Here is a 20,557-nt window from a genome sequence, read left to right as displayed (position 1 = left end):
ATTTCCCACAGATGCGAGGAGGCGTCATATTTGATCAAGGCGAATCCCTGGGGCGTGCAGGCTGCTCCCAGGAAACAGCCTGGTAGGCACCAGGATTTTCTGAAACTGAAACGTTGATAAATGAACGTGGAGAAACTTGCATCCTGAGATACTAGTTTTGTGATGCGAGGCCCGACGGTCTTGCCCTGTTCTAAGATGGCGGTGTGGCTTCTCTCAGCGTCTTGCTTCCGCCCTTACGCCGGGGATACGCCCTTTGATTGGCCCGCTGACGGTGCCGTGGCATGACGCACGGAGAGCTCTGACTAATCGGCAGAGAGCTGAGCTGGACTTGGGCGTGCGAGCCGAAGCTGTACTCTTGAAGCTGTAGGTGCTGACTGCTGCGGCCAGGTGAGCGGCTCCGGCCAGGTGAGCGGCTCCGGCCAGGTTAGTGGTGAGCGTAGGTGGTGGGGGGTCAAGGGCCCAGACAGGAGTCTCTGCAGGGGGCGCCTGGGTAGCTCCTGGGGTGAGCCCTTTTCCCGGCGGGCAGAGGCACTGAGGGAATCGGTGATCCCAAGGGTGGGCTGAGAATGACGAGTTCGCCGCCAGGCGGTGCGGCTGGCCGGCTTCTCAGAATCGCTTCTCAGGCGGTGCGGAAGCATCCAGCCCCCATTTCCAGTTGAGGAACTACAGATTCAGGTGAAATGACTTATGCTTCGTGACAGAGTTGGAACTAGAACCCAGGTTTTCGGACTTCCCTTCCTTGAACTTGGCTACCATGTCCTGAAAAGTTAGGATTTGGTGGGATGAGTGGTCCAGATTTTTTGTTTTGCGAATCCTCCTGCAGGGTTTCCACAGTTCTTTCATTTATCCATTCATTAATTAATTCATTCGGGTATTAACCTCTTCAGAAACCCTGCCCCTTTGAAAATGTGATGTAAGCTGTAGACCCATCTCCCTAGAAAAATTCACGTTCACTGATGCACACAATTTCAGAGGATTTATTGACCCCCTGAAGTTTCCGTTGGTTCTGTTAGAGAATCCATTCTCTAAAAAGGCTGAGGGGAAGGGTCAGTGTGAAATGGAGAGAGCAGGTTTTAATATGCAGATGCTGGGGGACATTGGATGGAGCCAGTGCCTTTTAACAGTGAGCTGTTTTGAAAGGAGAAACAGCCATTTAATGAAGCCTGCTGGGATACTTGCTGAGAACTGTGATATTAGAACGTTTTTATTCCCACCTGAATTGTCCCTTTGCCACCCAGGAAGCTGCAGGAAGTACCTCCTATCTAAACAGTGCTTTGGTGTCCCGCTTTTGCCAGAAGTAACAAATAAATGCTGTAGAGTTTCCATGGGAGAAAACAAACATTTAGAGTTTTTGTGGCCTGGGTTATGTGTAGTAGAGTAATTCGTTCATTTGCTTTTCTGGCCCTCTGATATTCCCTTAGTCCACATTATTTACAATACAGCACTATTCATAAAAACACGGAGACAGTTATTCAGCATTGCATGAATTGAGCACTAAGAGGTCACTGTCATCGTAGATTCTTCAATTTGCCTTTTTTCCCCATTTTTTCTTGAGGGGCTTGTTCCCTAGAGCCCTGTTAGCTGAGGTGTGTGTTAGATGAGATTTTAGGATATAAACAGGATGTATAAAACACTCAACTGCAGTTGGCATTATTCAGGTTTGAAAAGCCTAACGTGGCATGTTATTACCTAAAATGTTTCAAGGCATGAGTGTTAAGCACCCTTGGTGAGGTGAGGAGGGAAGTCCTGGAGAGGGACTCAGTCAGCATAATAACACACTTTGCTTTGTAATTTTGGTGAGCCCAATCAGAAATACTTTGACTTGGAACTGGTGGTGGTTCTCATTATGAATTGGATTCCCACATCAGTACTCAGTTTTTCTCTCCACAGTTAAAACAGAGGGAGAAGGGGAAGGGCACATAAAGAAGATCACTTGGAATGTAAATTTTAATACAGTGTTCACTAAAGCAGGGAAGGAAGGGGATCAAAGAGGAAGGTAGCTGGATGCTGAAACAGGGTTTGAGACATAATGAGCAAGGGGCCGAAATTGGCTCATCTAAGATGATGTGTGATCTATGGGGAGGTTTAAGTTAGTATTATCAGCTACATGCAGCCTAGAGATCAAATGATTGTAAACATTCTGCCTCTTTTATGTATTTAAGTGCTAGAGAGGAGAGTTGAGAAAGGAACAGTAGTCAAAGATAACTGAAGTTAATTGGCTTTTAGGGGTCAGAGGGAAAAGAGATATTGTCATCCTTCAGTGACAGGTTCTGCCAGACTAAGTGTTTAAGAAACATATTAGGTAATCATCTTCTTTTTTAAAGTATAGTTGAAGTGTCACATACAAGTAAAGCTTTATTTTCAGTTCCTTTTTAGGCTATGGCAACATATCTGGAGTTCATTCAGCAGAATGAAGAACAGGATGGTGTGCGTTTTAGTTGGAATGTGTGGCCTTCCAGCCGTCTCGAGGCTACAAGAATGGTTGTTCCCCTGGCTTGTCTCCTCACTCCTTTAAAAGAACGTCCAGACCTGCCTCCTGTACAGTATGAACCTGTGCTTTGTGGCAGGCCAACTTGCAAAGCTATTCTCAATCCACTTTGGTATGAATTATTTTAGAAGCTAGTAAAAATGAATAATACAATAATTATGACTTTAATGTGATTCTCATGACTTTAGTGTGAGTCTCAAAAAGTGATTCTATTTGGGCAAGTCCTTAAAATTGAGATGAGTAGTAGATGCTGGGATTCTTAGGTGATGAATGCTTGTAGAAATCTCCTTGGCCTTTTTCTCTAGATAAAAAGCTGAACTTACTGGAATGAGGTGGAACAATAGGGAAAGGATTTGAAATACACTTTTTTGCTGATTTTTATTTTGTTTTTTGCTTAATTGTACATCTTACAGGTACTTTTTAGAACATTTTCAAAATAAAAATTTAAGTTTTAGACTGTTTTCTCGTATGTATCTGGTATGGTGATGCTGTATCAGAAATATTCTTTAAAAGATAATATTTTATATGAAGAAAAATTTCCTCTTGCTTTTGCTTAATTTGTCCCTATATAAGATGCTGCTGCTTTTTTAAGATGATAGTCACTGATTGTTAATGTTCTAACTGTAGAAAGGAGAAAAAAAGCATTATCTTGAACCAATTCTAGGAAGTATGTCCACCCAGAAACATGCCTTCCCAGCTTTTCTTGAAGTGAGCAGAGTGAGATTAAAGTCTGGGTAGTTTTTCCTGTGTATACTGTGTGCTTTTAGTATTGAACTTTAATAGTTTTATATATCTGAAAGATAAAGATGTTAGAAAAAAAAATCACAAGACTATGTTAAGTTGCCAGGGCAAAAGGAAATAACCTATGGTTTATATAAAATTATGAACTTTTAAATAGTATCTAGGAAATTAGGAAAGGAAAAAAAAGGATTTACTAATTCTTCATTGCTGCTCTTGAAGGAACTTTTGGTGTGCTTAATAGAATTCTAACTGCAGTGAACATTTTGTACACTGTCAGCCATTCATGCATACAAACACAGAAACACATATCTGTGATTTACTGAACTTGAAATTCACTTATGATTGCTTTCTACCATAAAAATGAGAATGGTACTTGATTGTAATATTTCTTTTTCTCACAGTCAGGTTGATTACCGAGCAAAACTTTGGGCCTGTAACTTCTGTTTCCAAAGAAACCAGGTATGTGAATTGATTTGAAAAGTGTTTTCTGTGTTTCATGTTTCATTGTATTACTCTCAGAAAAATTAAGTGAGCTTGAATTGGTGTCTGTTCTGGCAGTCAGCAATTTCTGCTAAACTCAAGGTGATATTGATTCCACATAGGCTTTAGATTGAACATTTGTGATTTTTTTCTAGTGAAGGTGTTGGGAAAAATATTAATTGTGCCCAACATAATGTACAGTCCTAGCAGATCTCAAGATATTAATAACATGCATTTGTTTATTCATATATTTGATCATAATTACGATTAACAATCATCCTGAAATACAGAGCACACAGTCAATCCAGTAATGAAGAGACCATGTATAGTTGATGACTAAGTACAGGCTTGGAAACTAACATAGATCACAGATACTATTCATGATTGATCTCCATGACAGATTCAAAAACATATGCAAATCGTAGACTTTTCTATACCCTATTACATTCAGATTGATGTCTGTGTTTCATGTAATTTATTGGGAAAATTCTTTGACGTCAAAAGACAATGTCAAAAGAGTAAAAAAGACAAACCACATAATGGGCAAAAATATTTGCTAATAAGGGATTAATATTTAGAATATATAGAGGACTCCTAAAAAGCAAAAAAAAAAAATGGGAAAAGGGTTTGAATAGATATTTCTCCAAAGAAGATACAAAAATAACTAATAAGCACACTCAACGTAACTAATTTGTAGGGAAATGAAAATCAAAACTACAGTGAGATACTACCTCACACCCATTAGGATGGCTACTATCAAAACAAAAGAAAACAGTAACAAGTGTTGGTGAAGATGTGGAGAAATTGGAACACTTGTGCACCATTGGTGGCAATATAAAATAGTATAGCTGCTATAGAAAACAGTTTAATATTTCCTCAAAATATTAAAATTCATATTTACCAAATATCCAATATCCTCCCTTCTGGGTATATCCCCAAAAGATCTGAAAGCAGGGTCTTGAAGAGGTGGTTGCACACCATATTCAAAGCAGCATTATTGCCAACAGCTGAGATGTGAAAGTGACCCAGGTATCCATTGATGGATAAATGGATAAGCAAAATGTGGTCTGTACATACAATAAAATATTCAGCCTTAAAATTGAAGGAAATTCTGACATATGGTACAGCATGGATGAACCTTGAGAACATTATGCTAAGTGAAATAAACTAGTCACAAAAAGACAAATACTATATGACTCCATTTTCATGAGGTACTTGGAATAATTATTCATAGAGGTAAAAAGAATAGTGGTTGTCAGGAGCTGGGGGACAGGATACTGGGGCCTATTGTTTAGTAGGTTCAGAGTTTCAGTTTTGCAAGATGACAAGAGTTCTGGACCTAGATGGTAGAGACAGTTGCACAACACTATGAATGTATTTAAGACCACTGAACTGTACACTGAAAAAATATTAAGATGGTAAAACTAATAGTATTTTACCTCAATAAAAACAGTCTATAAGCTATGAATTTAAAATGTTTGCAGAGAGTTTTAAAAGCAAGAAAATGCCTGTGATATTATGGTAAGCATAAAAAGCAGTTTGCAAAATTGTGTGTACAGGATGATCTCAGCTGTGCTTAAGTAGAAAAAGTCTGAAGGAAACTATGGCAAGATAATTGACAGTAGCTGCCTCTAGAGGATAGGAGTGTGAGGGTTTTTTCCTGTTTTCTTATATTTGCCTGTACTTGTCATTTTTCTACAAGAACAAGTATTATTTTTTTGATAACAGCTAAAATAATAAACCCAGATAAAAGTGGTAGTCTTCCACATAAACTATTAATGAGACAGCTAAAATCTCAGCCCTTAATTTGCAGGGCAATGCTTAGGAAATGGTTTTTAATAGTGCATTTTTTAATCATTTAAAAGTTACAACATAACCTAAAACTGCATTAAAAAGTTAACACAGTGTAAATGTAAGGGAGGGTTATAGATTTAAATTTTTGATTTTTGTATTTTAATAACGTTCTGTATTTTATGCTTTCAGAATTAATATGTGGTCATTAACTATTTTTCTAAGTGGAAATTAATAACATACATATCTTCCAGCCCTACTAAAACATTGCTATGTTTTTGTCCCTTCAGTTCCCTCCAGCTTACACAGGCATATCTGAGGTCAATCAGCCTGCTGAATTGATGCCCCAGTTTTCTACAATTGAGTACATGATACCGGTAACTTGTTTGTCTTGCATTTAACGAGCAGTGTTAGGTACTGAGTTTCTCTTGCAATACATGTCTTCCATGTCCCCTGCCTGTCTGGGGCAGTTTAGGGCTGTGTTTTCAGCAGGATCCTGAACATTTGGTTATGGGGCATGTGCACATGCTGGCTCTGCATTCAGGTTGTGGTAGAAGGCTAAAGGAAAGGGAGCCTGATTCTGTTCAAAATCTGTCCTCTACAGCCTTCTCCATCTCAGTTGATGGTACTCCATCTTCTGGTTGTTCAGTTTAAAAGCCTTAAAGTTGCCCTGACATCTTTCTTTTTCCTACACCCCATATCTAATCCATTAAGAAATCCCATCAGGTCTATAGTTAGGATTTATCCAGATTCCAACCACTTACTTTTCCCCACTGCTCCTATCCTAGGCCAGCTGCTGCCTCTCATATGAATTACTGGGCAGTCTCTTAAGTCTTCTTCCCAATTTTACCCTTTGCCACTTACATTTTATTCTTAACCCAGCAGCCAGAATAACTCTTTAAAAACATACCTTGTTATTTCTCTGTTCAGAAACCTCCAGTGATGAAAACACCTCCCTTTTCACTCAGAGTAATAGAGAGTCTTCAGAGCTATGTGTGAGCCAGCCTTGTGTCACCATGCTGACCTCAACTTCTTCTAGTGGTCTCGTGTAGCCAGGTGGCCCCCTTGACTTTCCTCAAGCATACCAGGAATGCTCCTGCCTGTGGACCTTTGCTCCAGCTTTGTCTCAGGCTGGTACTCTTTCCTCTATATCTATATCACTCCTCCCCTCTCCTCTGCATGTTTGCTCAAATGTTACTTTCTTCATGAGGCTGCCCTGACCTCCTGGAAGCTGCCCACCACCTCCACTCCTGGCCTCTGCAATCCCTTATCTCCTCCATTCCAGAGGGCACTTCTGGAGGCAGGCAGGGACTTTGTTCTTTTGGTTCAGTGATGTATCCCAGGGCCTGGAACAATGTCTGGCACATAAGAGAAGGCATTCAAAAATGTAGAATAAATTGTTGGATTATAAATAGTTTCTATGTGTAGTTTGTTTTAATAGAACTTATCACTGGCTGAGGTAAGGAGAGGTTTGTTGAGATGTCCTTACCCTGTGACAGTAAATATAGGTGAAGATGTGTTATTTACATACCTGTTTTTCTTTGCATAAAGCGAGGAGCTCAGTCCCCTCTGATCTTCCTCTATGTGGTCGACACGTGCCTGGAAGAAGATGACCTTCAAGCACTCAAAGAATCTCTACAAATGTCCCTGAGTCTCCTTCCTCCAGATTCTCTAGTGGGTTTGATCACATTTGGGAGGATGGTGCAGGTTCATGAACTCAGCTGCGAAGGGATCTCCAAAAGTTACGTCTTCCGAGGGACCAAGGATTTAACTGCAAAGCAAATACAGGTTTGTGCCTTGCTCGTATACCAGCAGGAACAAGAATATTTCTTCAAATTTAATTAGCCATTCACTTTCAGTGCTATGAGAAGTAAGTCTTTGGTTTTTTTAGGATATGCTGGGCCTGACCAAGCCTGCCGTGCCTGTGCAGCAAGCACGACCTGCTCAGCTACTGGAGCACCCTTTTGTTTCAGGCAGGTGAGCCGCTGATGTGCAGTAGTAGGCATGCGGGGCAGTCCACTGGAGCGAGGGAAGAAACATGTTAGAACTTTTATTTTCTGAGAAAAATAATTGAGCCTGACCAATATTTAATAATGTACATAAAGTACCAGTATATATTTAAAATAAGTAACTGAATTATATAATATACACACACATATATATATACACACACACACACATGTGCTTAGAATGTTTTCCCTGTTAACGTCTATCATCATGAAGATTCTGAGACCACTGTATTCGTTCCTTCTCCTCCACTTACATGTGGCTGTTGTCCTTGTGGACTCTTAAGTGAAACTGGGAAAACTGAAAAGGCGTCTGTTGGATGTCCTCAAACAAAGCAGAAACCAGACACTTCATCAGCTATTGAGTGCCTGGGGCAGTGCAGGCCCTGGTGGCAGTTGACAAATGGGATAAAACACATGGCCTGACACCTGGGCATAGCCACTACTCTGGTGGAAAACCAGTGCTTCTCTGTGTGTTACTCCTAAGGCTAAGGAGAAACACAGACTGTGAATCTTAAGTATAATGAAGACTGTCCACATCCATGAACCTTCCATGGACTGAATTCACATTAAACATATCTTTAGGATTTCTTTGCTTCTTAAAATATAAGTAAATGATTTGCTCCTATTTAAATTGATTTTTTTCTGTGCTATATATATATATATATATATATATATATATATTGCTGTATATTAGGCTATAAATTCCTGGATAAAATTGCTTTAAGATGTTTCATGTTTGAAACTCTGAAGAAAAAAATTTCAAGTTTTTTCTACTCTGTTTTGAAGAGCAGTAACTATGTGTGGCCTAGGATTAAAGACCAGAGTACTTTATTAAACCACGATTGATGTGTCCATTCGAAATAATGCAGATTTCTGCAGCCCGTTCACAAGATCGACATGAACCTCACTGACCTTCTTGGGGAGCTGCAGAGGGACCCATGGCCTGTGACTCAGGGGAAGAGACCGCTGCGATCCACTGGTGTAGCTTTGTCCATTGCTGTTGGCTTGTTGGAGGTAATTCAAAATTCCCAGGACCTCTCCCACCCTGCCACCTTGGTCTTAGAAGTTCTGTTTGTTGCCCTTGTTGAAAATCAGTTGTGGCTTAAGTCAACTGACTATGTTATTTTATCAGAAAGTGCTTCATTGTTATTCCCTGCATTGAAGGAGACCTTCAGTGTTTTGAACACACCAAAAGTTTTCATGAGAAACACCAGGCCATTGGAGCAACAGAAGTGTTCACAGCAACTTAATTAAAGTGTACAACATGCCACGTTGCAAGAGGGAATGCTGCTTGTCTGCATTATCATCTGCATTACTTTGCAGTATCATCAGTATCAAAAGTGAAGAGAAACCCTGTCTGGGGTGTTTAGGGACATGGAAACATACTTGGGTGGGCTGTATGTTTCTAAAATGCTGCTATTTACTGTTTTAGGGCACTTTTCCAAACACAGGAGCCAGGATTATGTTGTTTACGGGGGGTCCCCCAACCCAAGGGCCTGGTTTGGTGGTCGGAGATGAATTAAAGGTTCCTATTCGTTCATGGCATGATATTGACAAAGATAATGCACGTTTCATGAAAAAGGCAACCAAGGTAGGTGCCCCCGGCACGGGTAATGTGGTGACCAGTGCTGGGGTTTAGGCTGTTCTGGAGCGACAGCTTGTGGTGGGGCCGGGCTTCATGGTCAGCAAGTTGCTTTTGTTAAATTACTGCCTGAGCTCTCAGACCCTAGTTAGAGTGTGGGGCCTTAAGAAAAGTGTTCTGAGGTTGAAAACTACTGTTTTATTTGAATGTTATAAAGAAAACTATTTCCACTTTCCTGTATTTAATTTCAATCCTTTGGTCTAGTAAGACATACCCAGTGAGTAATGCTGCTGTTTCATAAAGATAATTTTTCTCTCTTCGCAGCACTACGAGATGCTTGCTAATCGAGCTGCTACAAATGGCCACTGTGTTGATATTTACGCTTGTGCCCTTGATCAGACTGGACTTCTAGAGATGAAATGTTGTACAAATCTTACTGGGTATGTTAACAGCAGACACCTGGGAAAAGTGAGAGTGCTTATTGTAAGGAAAGAGAAATGAGTGATAGAACTACAGGAGCAGGCAGGGCTCACTCTGCGAAGCTCTCAGGTGGCTCCAGGCTCTGTGGGTGCCTCCTGGGCCAAGAAGCATGATTAGTGGGAGGTTCCAAGGGTTCACTGTAAGTAAGTCATATCAGAGTAACTGCAGTTCTTCCTTAGAGTTCTTACAGATACCAGGGCAGGAAAGCAAGCAAGCATGGAGTATGTGGCAAGGCATTTCCTCGTGAGGAGGGGGCAAATGGGGTCTGAGTGCCAGAGCAGTTAGGGGACCCTTCCCCTGACTTAGGACTACACCTCATGACTAACACGGCACAGCCTGGAGGGCATGCTGGAGCTTAACTAAGTCCATACCATGTACACAGGTCACCGTAGAGCCAGGGTTCTCAAAGCTTGATGGTGCTTAGCCAGCAACCTTCAGGGCTCCTGGAGCCTGATTAGAAATGTACAGCGCTGGGTCCCACCCCATAACTGCATCAGCAGTGTGGAGGATGCAGCCTGGCAGTCAGTTTTAACAGCTTCTCCAGGGGATTCTGGTGTGCTTGAAAGTGTGAGGACCACTGATGTGCAGCACTGGTCTGAAGCCAGCTGCACATCAGAGGAACTTGAGAACTACCCTTGATTGGGTCTTGTCCCCTAGAGATTCTGATGTAATGGCCTTGATGTCTGCATTTTTTGAAGTTCCCCAAGTGTTTATAACATGGAGCAGAGTTTGAGAGCCACTGATGTGGACCCTTTGTGTTCATGGTGTGGCTGAGCACAAGCAGCATGAGCCTCACATGAGAGCTTGTTAGAGACACAGCATCTCAACCTAGACCTATTGAGTCAAAACCTGCATTTGAAAAATATCTCAGGGGATTTGTATGCACAGGACAGTTTAAGAAGCACCAGCATAGAGCTGTGGGGTGGGCCTGAGATTCTGCATTTTATAAGCTCCCAGATAATGCTGCTTGGCCCTCCTGAGTAAAGAGGGGAGGGTAGATGATAAAACCTAAGTCACCCGAAGCTGCCATGCAGAGCAGCAGGTGTGATAGGTAATGGAGTCCCCAGTGAGCTACATTTAATGAGATGAACTACAGTACCCTTCGGGAACTCTTGTCTCAGGGCATCCACAGAAAAGCTTTAGTGTATTTGTGAATGTCCTGAGTTTATATACCAGAGTTTGTATGTGTATTTCTCCTGGGACAGGGGACCACCACTTCCATCACATTCTCAGGGAGGCCTTTGACTTTTGAATGACTTAGTATTTAGGTCACATCACTTGTACAGATATAGTTTCAGGGAAATAACATTAGCAAGGACGTAAATATAAAAGGTTTAAGAGTTTTAGTTGATAGCTCAGGATGAGCCAGCTATTTGGGATGACTTCCAGCAAAGGTAAGGTGAGCCTAGGCTGTGTTACAGGAGTCGATTACCTTCAAAGGAGATCATAGTCTTGGTTTCTTTGTTGCTGGTCCCACCCAGGTTATGTTGTCTTCCATTCTGGCATTTCAGTTTAACAGGATGAATAGGTAACTGGGATGTTCAAAGGGGAGCAGTCAGAGTGGTGGTGAGCACTTGAAACTATGTCATGTGGAAAACGAAGGACCTGGAAAAGATTACACTGAAGACAGATGGGGTGTCAGCAACTGAAGGTCTGTTTTAGGGAGAAAAAATCAGACTTGCTCTGTATGTGACCAAGGTCAGAACTAGAGCCAGCAGTGGAAGCTGCTGGGAAGCAGAATTTCACTGAGTATAAAAGCAGATCTTTTCTACCCATCAGTGCTGTCCAAGTGTGCTGTGGACTGCCTCTGCAGGGCATAAGCGCCTGAGGCTGGAGTTCAAGTCCAGTCTGGATGGTGAACTGGCATGTGTGCAGGATTGGAGCTGTGTAACTAAGGCTCAGAGAAGTTAAGGAAAATGTAAGAAAAACCCAGAGTAGGTCTCTTTCTCACTGGAGGTAGGCAGCCAGGGCCAGTATATTGACTCAGTCATCATCAGCATATTGATTTCATCATCATCTGGCCTGAGGCTGTACCTAACACCTTACTGTGTTGTGGTTCAAGGTGGTTGCTGGCCTTTGAGCCATGTTACAGCAGCAGGAAGGAGGAGATGTCCCTTCCCATAAGAAACCCCCTAGAAATCACAAAGGTCATTTCCAACAGGCAAAGCTGAGTCACACTGCCATGTGCAAAGCAGGCTGGGAAATAGTTTTTATTCTAGGAAACCATGGATTCCATGACCAAAGAAGGTGGGGAGGGTGGATATTTGAGGCCAAATAGCCATCCCTGTAGCTGGAGGGGTCAGGCACTCTGAGACAGGTGGTCCAGATGATCTTTTTATGTTTTTCCCAGTTTCAACATTGTGTTTGATGATCAGTGACTGGATGCATAACTTTCATTAAGCTGTGCTTATCTGCCCAAATATGTAAAATGCTAAAATTTTGAACAGTATTTTCCTTTAACTTCAAAAAGGGATGAACATAGATATTCATAGCCAGAAAGAATAATTCACGTAAAGCCAGGGAGTCAATGTTTTGAGGCAGTGAATTAACCTGGAAAGCACTTCCCATAGTCTTGGGTATTTTCCCCCACCAAAGAAGTATGAGAGGAGTTGGAGGTGTTTTTTTCAATAGATGGCTCATTAAACCTGTGGATTTGTTGATGAAGGGTTCTTTTTTTTCTTTTTTCAATAAATACAGATTCACAATAAACTGCAGAAGTAGTACAAAGAGGCCATCCCTGCTCTTCATCTAGCAACTCCCAGTAGTAGCATCTAACATAAACAGTACAATGTCAAAACCAGGAAACTAACATTGGTACAATATAATTAACTATATTACAGACTTTTCTTGGAATTCACCAGTTTTTACATATGTGTGTATATATGGTCCTATGAGGTTTTATCATTTCTGTAGATTTATATAACCCCCACAGTGATCAAGATATAAAACTAGTCTAAAGAGTTCTGTTTAATGTTTTGAAGATGTCCTTCTTAAGTACAAATTGAAGAGCTATTTTCCATTTAAGTTAGTCAGTAGTAACTTTGGACATGGTTTCTTTTTTTCTTCTAATTTAAATTATTGTTTGTAAATACCAAGGAAGCATCTGAATGGCTTTCAGTCATCCTAAACATTCACTATCTTTTTTCTTGTTGTTCTTTCCTAGAGGCCATATGGTGATGGGAGATTCTTTCAACACTTCTCTTTTCAAGCAGACATTCCAAAGGATTTTCACTAAAGATTTTAATGGCTGTTTCCGAATGGCATTCGGTGCTACTTTGGAAGTAAAGGTGTGATAGATTTCTAAAACTTCAATGGAAGGATACTGCTCTTACTTAGTAGTCAGAATTATGAAAGCCTCAACCTGCTGGACACAGACATCTAAAGATAAAAGGTTCCCAGCAAAATAGCCCAATAAAGTATATTTATTCTATCCCCTTGCTTCTCAAGGATGACCTGTATATTTATTTATTTATTCTAAATAAAGAATTTTGTGGTTCCCTGTAAGCTCTGCCCTGCTGTAGGACAGCAGTCCTTAGAAGGGGTGAGGGTGCTGAGCACAGAGGCAGCCACAGTGCTGAGTGTCTACCTGGCCATCAGTGTGGGCCACCAAATTCTCAGAACCATGATATGTATTTAGTGCCTACCTGTAGACTATCTGGGGTGCTCTAAAATAGTGCAGTAATAAAATTTTGGGTTTTATCCATGTAGGGACTGAAAGCCCGATGCTCTTAATTTGTAAGTCATTGAGAGAGCATTGAAAGAGGTAGTTAGAAAATATGATTGGAATTATTCATTTGAGATTGCAGTAATCATTAAATCATCTAAGTTAAACCTTAAGCAGCATTCTCAAATGTTTGAAGTCTTTTTTTAAAAACATGAAGAGAAGTGTATTCACATTTAAGAATCTTAAATATGTTAACCTTAATATATTGGAGTTCATGAATTAAGTAGTTTTAGAGCAACGCAGAACAGCATATTCACTGCTTAGGAATTGTAAATAATTATAATTAAGTACAGGGGTTTGGAAAATAATGCAGTATTGTTGGTAGAAATATTATCTACTGTGTGTACAGTGATATCAAAGTTAAAGTTGAAAATGCTGCATCATCTTTGGAACAAAGAGAACACAGTTTAAAAAGAAGGATTTTAAAGTTTTAGTCTATTCACAGTGGCCCTGGAAAAGCTTGTAAGAGCATTTGTATACCATAATCCATACAGGATCTACTCTCTGGAATGATAACACTGCTGTATATTTCCTTTAAGTTTGCACTGTGTCCTTCGTGAGAGGATTGTTCTCAGTGATTTTTAACTTTATACTCCATGTAATTCTGTCTTAGACCTCTCGGGAGCTGAAGGTTGCTGGAGCCATTGGTCCTTGTGTTTCTCTGAATGTGAAGGGACCATGTGTGTCAGAAAATGTAAGGAAAACTCCCCCATCACCCTCATTGCCTCTGCTCCTGTATTGTAGCCCATTAGAAATATCAGCGAAGTGACTTTGCCTTGTGGCAGCTGTTGGGATGTCTGTGGTGAGGGGAGAAGGGCAGCTCTTACTGATGATCACAGTCTGTCTATTCATTTACCTAAGGGGTCAGAGAGGAGAAAACTGGCTAGAGAGAGGTTAAGTATTTTGCTGAGGCTCAAAGTATGTTGACCTAATTATACTGGAGTTCATGAATTAAGTAGTTTTAGAGCAATGCAAAACTGCATATTCACTGATTAGAAATTGTAAATAATTATGACTGAGCAGTTGGGATTGGAAAATAATGCAAGTGATGGTGGATCTGCACGTGGTCTGGAGGAACTGGAGCCCAGGTACCCCTCACCTGACCGCCTTGCTTGGGTTGCTTTGCCAGCGAGCTGCAAGGCATTCTCTTTAGCATAAGGCGGGCATCCAGCAGAATCCTTCAGGAAGAGACCTCTGTGCTTGTTGCCCTTAGAGTGATACCTTTTTCTCACTTCTGAGACCACTTGGAGTTAGTTGGACAGTGGGTGACACTGTGGTGTATCCAGACATCTATGTTCTTGGAGTAACAAATTTCGAGTATGTGTGAACAAAGTTTAGTTTTCAGTGGTTGGTGAGGTGGCTTTGCTGATAGCTTACTTCCTCTAATTATACTTTAGCTGCCAAGAGACAGACCATTTGGTCCAGTGAAGCCTGTCCAGGGTGGTTCCGGGCTGGAGATATCGGTCAGGTCCTTCCCTCACTGTCATTGTCAGCAGAAGGGTAGACTGGGGAGCCAATGTGGATTCAGGGTGTGGGTTCACTGCTGCTAGCTGCATGGCCCAGGCTTGGGACTCCATTGCTCAGGAATTCTGCATCTGTATCTGGGAAATGGAGTGAGTGAGGGCACCTAAATTTACAGCACTGCTGGGAGGTGCAGGTAAAACACAGAGCTGTACCTGGCACAACAGCCCACACTGGATTTCAGCTTTCACATCATCATTTTTGTCTTAAGCAGCAAGGGACATTCACTTTGACTGCTTAGATTAACTGCTATTAGAGTTGGCAGAGGCAGGGCAATTCAAGACTATATTCCTGTAACCGCTGCATAAGGCGGGTTGCTGCCCCAAAGCCCATCTGTTGGGTCACTCATTACCCCAGTGAACTAAGGGACGTGTGCCTGTATTTCCTAGCAGGGCTTAAGAAGGATGCCAAAATATTCCAAAATATTTTCCATAAACTTAAAGTCTGCCTAAGAAGATAGTTTTATGAATTTGTACAAACTGATCTTGGATCTAGTAGGGATGAGCTATGAAATTTTTGGGCAGGGGATGGGGGATGCAAGGAGGAGGAAAATACAATTTTCACCATACAGAAAAGTTTAAGGGAGTATAATGAAGTCCTGGATACCCACTATTTAGAGTCAGTGATTGTTGACATTTTATCATAATTGTTCTGTCATCTGAGGATCATCTGTTTGCCATACTTGCCTTAGCATAATTTTACAGAACTTTTGAAAACCAGCTGCAGATGTCATGATGCTTAGTCTTTCAGTATTTTGGTATGCGTCTTCTAAAAATAAGAATGTTCTACTACTGCAACATTACCAAACCTAAGAAAACAGCAATTTCCTAATATCATCTAGTATCTACTTACATTCTTTCCCTGATTTCTCCCCAGGTGCTCTTGTAGCTGTTCTTTTCTCCTCTAACTGGCATTGCATTTGCTCTTGTATATCCATTGGCTTTTTAAGTCTAGAATGGTCTTCCTGTCATTTTGTTTGCTTCTTTATGTATTTTGTTTGATAACATTGATTTGTTGAAACACAGTGCCAAGTGCCAGGTGTCTCCTGTAATAGACTCTCATGTTCTCAGTGTGTCCAGTTGTTCCCTTGCTGTGGTGTTTAACTTCTGTCCTCCCTGTATTTTCTGTAAAGTGGAAGTCAGATCAATGATTAAATTCAAGTTAAACCTTTTTGTCCACCACACTTCCTGCTGATCTGTGTGCCTTATGCTGTGTTTTGTCTAGAGGCACTTCTCTCTGATGCTGTGTTAGGGAGCTAAGTTAGACTGTGTATTAATGTGATGGCTGTCCCACATGTTCCCATTGTAAGGGCAGATTTCCATTATGCCATTAGCAAGAAATCTGTTGAATGAGATTATAACAATATGAATATCTCATTTGCCAACAGCCTTTCACATAATGGTTTAGCATCCATTGATTTTCCTCACTTAAAGCAATATATTCTGTTGGTTATTATAAAACGGTGATTTCTAAGTTCTGTCTTTACATTTTTTCTAATAGAGGTAAATTCTTATGTAAGGACTTTGTGTGTCAGTGAGATAATGCACTTTTGGGGCTTGGGAGGGTTTGTGGCCTTTCTTGGGCATTGGTGCTATATATGAGTTTACTCTACCGATCATAGATTCATTGACTGGGGTGCTGCAAATTAAACTGACAGACAGGTTAATGAGAAAAACAGAAGTTCATTAACACGTGCATTGCGCACATATACATTGCACTTACATACTTAAGTGGTAAGTAACTCAAAGGGTTGGTTAGAATTAGGGATTATGTAACATCTTAACAAGAGAACAAAAAATTTGTAGAAAAGTGACAAGACAAAGGAAAGAGACTTTGAGCTCCTAGGGGTGGCAAATTGTGGAAGAGTAGATAAATGGGGAAATGAGTGGAAGATAGGGTTGTTTCAGCAATGTTGGTTCTGTAGATCTTCTGAAGCCATCTCTGGGCTGTTAAGCATCCAGAGTTGTCTTTGGTGATTATGAGTCTTCCTGCCCTTCTTTTTGTTTTTGAGAAACATTATGTTTACTAGACTCCCCCCTTCACTAGGTTCCCCCACATACCACATTAGTCACTGTCCATCAGCATAGTAAGATGCTATAAAATCACTACTTGTCTTCTCTGTGTTGCACAGCCCTCCCCATGCCCCCACATACATTATACATGCTAATCATAAAGCCCCCTTTCTTCTTCCCCACCCTTATCCCTCCCTTCCCACCCATCCTCCCCAGTCCCTTTCCTTTTGGTACCTGTTAGTCCTTTCTTGGGTTCTGTGCTTCTGCTGCTGTTTTGTTCCTTCAGTTTTTCCTTTGTTCTTATATTCCACATATGAGTGAAATGAGACAAATTTGGTACTTGTCTTTCTCCGCCTGGCTTATTTCACTGAGCACAATACCCTCTAGCTCCATCCATGTTGTTGCAAATGGTAGGATTTGTTTTCTTCTTATGGCTGAATAATATTCCATTGTGTATATGTACCACATCTTCTTTATCCATTCATCTACTGATGGACACTTAGGTTGCTTCCATTTCTTGGCTATTGTAAATAGTGCTGCGATAAACATAGGGGTGCATCTGTCTTTTTCAAACTGGGCTACTGCATTCTTAGGGTAAATTCCTAGAAGTGGGATTCCTGGGTCAAATGGTATTTCTATTTTGAGTCTTCCTACCCTTCTTGGTGGGAGGAGGACAGAGTTCTCTTGTGTCTGCTTTTTTTTAAGTAGCCTTTACCTTAAAAATAAATCCTTTATAATTAGTACAAGTAACACCAGAGTGGCGTATTTTTGATTGGCATACTCTGAACCCCTTGATTTGAAATTTTAAGCAGTTTCACATATTAAAACTTGAGTTGGTAGGTACGGACAGAGATTCATGAGTTGGGATTAGCAAGGCAAGAAAGGGAGGCATGCAAGCTCCTTGTCCTTTGCCGTTTTCCCTGGATGTAGCCCTTCACCTTCCAGCAGATGTTAACTTGCTTTTAGGAAAGGCCACTGAAGTGACTCTATTAGCATTTTTACTATGCTGATGGACAGTGACTGCAATGGGGCGTGGGGGGACTTGATAATATGAGTAAATATAGTAATCACAGTTGTTGCTCATGTGAAGCCTTCATAAGATTGTATATCAATGATATCTTAATAAATAAATACACAAATACATACAAACAAAAAAAGGCCACTGAAAGAAAAGGTGAACACCCACACATCCATCCTTCTCACAGTCTTGCTTAGGGAATACTTAGCAAACAGTGTGTCCTCCCCACTCTCCACCTTAGAGCTGCTGTGTGATTTCACCAGAGAATCTTCCTTCTCCCTTCTGACCATCACCTTCTGAAATTAATGGCATGACTTCATAGAGAGACCAGACTGTTATCAGCTGTACTCCGCTAACAGTGTAGGTGGTGGGTTCAGAGTAAGAAAGAAGAGATACCATGACTCTAATTCATAATCACATTACTTTCTAGGTACAGTCTTTCCAGTTTTGATAAGGTGTGCTAAAATGTGTAATACTCACTGTCTAGAATGATTGAAGTGATGTTTCAGAGACTAGTGATCTTAGTTGGTAATTCTAGGTATTTTTGACACCTGCAGCTGTTTCTTCTAAATGTCGTGGTTAAAACAGTGATACTTTCCACATTTTAGTGAATCTCATTTATAACTGGGAGTCCTTCAACTAGTCAATAAAAAGCAACCTTCACAATGCCACTAAAATCTCAATACTCTTACCAAGAATTTATCTGAGGCTTTTGTGCAAAGGAATTGGATTAAATTTAATATTTAATAACTAAAATTCCATAACTGTTTCTTGTACTAATAGTGATGAAAGAAGTACATAAAACTTCGAAGCTTAGCAGATCATTCTTTAACTTTTCTATTTCTTTCCCAACCCTGACTCGATTCTTTCAGTTGATTTAAGTGTTATGTACTGTGTGTGTATGCACGTGCATGTTTAGAAAGAGATACCTTAGTAATGTAATGGAAATTGATCAGAGTGCCAATACAAAAAGCTTAATGTTAAGGTACTATAATAAATGACACACTTTATTTTGCCCTATAATTGTACTTTTTTCAGTTAAATTTAAATTCTTATTTAGAATGAGATAGTGTAAGTGGCCTTCCCTTCTCAGAGTCAGTACTTTTCATCAGCAGTTAACCACAGGAGTAACTTTTTTGTTTTGTTTTGTTTTTTAATGCCTCTTCTCACCTCTAGGAGCTTGGTGTTGGTGGCACGAATCAGTGGAAAATCTGTGGCCTGGATCCCACTTCTACGCTTAGCATCTACTTTGAAGTAGTCAATCAGGTGAATTTGACTTCTTCATGAATATTCATGTCTCAATGTTGTGTTTTCTGATTTATTACAGACTGAAGGCCTCTGGTTTCTTTTTCCACAAACTGATGCTATTTTGGGCTTGTGTTTGGCTGATACCAGTCTAGTGTGATCTTTTTTATCCCTTCCAGGGTTTGGTCAGAGTCAGACAGCAGATTGCCATTGTCACTTTTTTATTGAACTGTTAAAGTCATCAGAAGAGGAATGACTTTTAGCAGCCATCCATGCTGGTGAATTTTTGAGTGTGTCAGTTCTTAATATTTTATTTTAAAAAATTCAAACTTACAGAAAAATTAAAAGAACTGTACAGTGAATACCCACATACCCACCACATAGATTCTGTAAATAACATTTTACTCTATTTGCTTTGTCACATATCCATCCATCAGTTCATCTTATTTTTGATGCATTTCAAAGCAAATTGTAGTCATCAGTGTCTTTCATCCCTAAACCCTTCAACATGCATATCATTAACTTCAGTTCAGTGTTCACTTGATTATGGTTCTTTTTTGGGCTTAGAAGTTACATGTACTATTATGTTAAATGTACTATTCAAAATGGATCAAGAACCTTATTATTGCCACTGTGTCAGTTGTTTGAGGAAGAGCATGTTTTGTGTTTGAGTCACACCTGCCACAGTAATGGGGTATATGGCCTCTTGCCCTGCAGCACAACGCCCCAATCCCCCAAGGAGGCAGAGGCGCCATCCAGTTTGTCACGCAGTACCAGCACTCCAGCACCCAGAGACGCATCCGTGTGACCACCATTGCCCGGAAGTGAGCAGTCCAGTTTTCAAGTTTCCGTCCACTGAGCCACTGACTGATGATGTGCCTATGAAGAGATAATTTAGTATCTAATAGTTTGTCTTTTTGTGATTCATTGACTTTTCTCACCAATTCTCACTGGCTTATTTGATCAGAGGAGGAGGAGGAGGAGCAAGAGGCATTATTGGCTAACACAGTTAGGCCTGGAGGTACTTGCCTGCAACAATCATCTCTCAGAAATAAGCTCATTAAAAATTATTTTTCATTATTTTATTAGCAGATAAGTAACCCATTAATTATAAAGGATTTGGGCCACTCATAGTTACAGAAAGAATGGATCTCTTCACCCGTTCTCTTTTTACAGTGGCATTTAACTTCACAAAAAATGGCACATCTGTGCAATTGCATACCAGATGTGTGTATTACATACATGTATGGCTTCTCATATTAACATATTTATAAGCTTTTCTCAGTGTGTCAAGGACATCTTCCATGTCAGTGCTTATAAGCCTCCATCTCATTGAGTTTATGGCTGCATAGTGCTGCCTGGTTTTGATGGGGCCATTCAGGTCCTCTGTTAAAGGCCATTTCAGGTCCTACCTTCCTTCCAAAAGTGCTGGATTCATATTTTGAAGTCTTTGTGAAATATGAGTA

The 20,557-nt window shown here is 40.6% G+C and overlaps 1 protein-coding gene across 5 annotated transcripts in view; it reads left to right on the top strand.

The window, feature by feature from the left end:
- SEC23B (SEC23 homolog B, COPII coat complex component) overlaps positions 1–20,557 on the top strand; it is a 33,710-nt gene continuing 13,153 nt past the window's right edge. The window contains exons 1-13 of one of the 5 annotated variants that reach the window (XM_057502694.1): positions 1–387; positions 2,377–2,600; positions 3,631–3,688; positions 5,791–5,877; positions 7,052–7,288; positions 7,392–7,477; positions 8,379–8,523; positions 8,942–9,100; positions 9,416–9,531; positions 12,735–12,858; positions 13,909–13,989; positions 19,023–19,112; positions 19,809–19,915. In XM_057502694.1, coding sequence (XP_057358677.1) covers positions 2,380–2,600; positions 3,631–3,688; positions 5,791–5,877; positions 7,052–7,288; positions 7,392–7,477; positions 8,379–8,523; positions 8,942–9,100; positions 9,416–9,531; positions 12,735–12,858; positions 13,909–13,989; positions 19,023–19,112; positions 19,809–19,915 — 1,511 coding nt within the window. In that variant the 5' untranslated portion in view covers positions 1–387; positions 2,377–2,379. Of the gene's footprint in view, positions 424–2,365; positions 2,601–3,630; positions 3,689–5,790; positions 5,878–7,051; positions 7,289–7,391; positions 7,478–8,378; positions 8,524–8,941; positions 9,101–9,415; positions 9,532–12,734; positions 12,859–13,908; positions 13,990–19,022; positions 19,113–19,808; positions 19,916–20,557 lie in introns of all 5 variants that reach the window. The other 4 variants (XM_057502693.1, XM_036892192.2, XM_036892191.2 and 1 more) reach the window with 4 other exon arrangements.

The sequence above is a fragment of the Manis pentadactyla genome, chromosome 5 (genome assembly GCF_030020395.1).
Source record: "Manis pentadactyla isolate mManPen7 chromosome 5, mManPen7.hap1, whole genome shotgun sequence".
Taxonomy (NCBI): domain Eukaryota; kingdom Metazoa; phylum Chordata; class Mammalia; order Pholidota; family Manidae; genus Manis; species Manis pentadactyla.
This window is presented reverse-complemented; position numbering and strand designations above follow the sequence as displayed.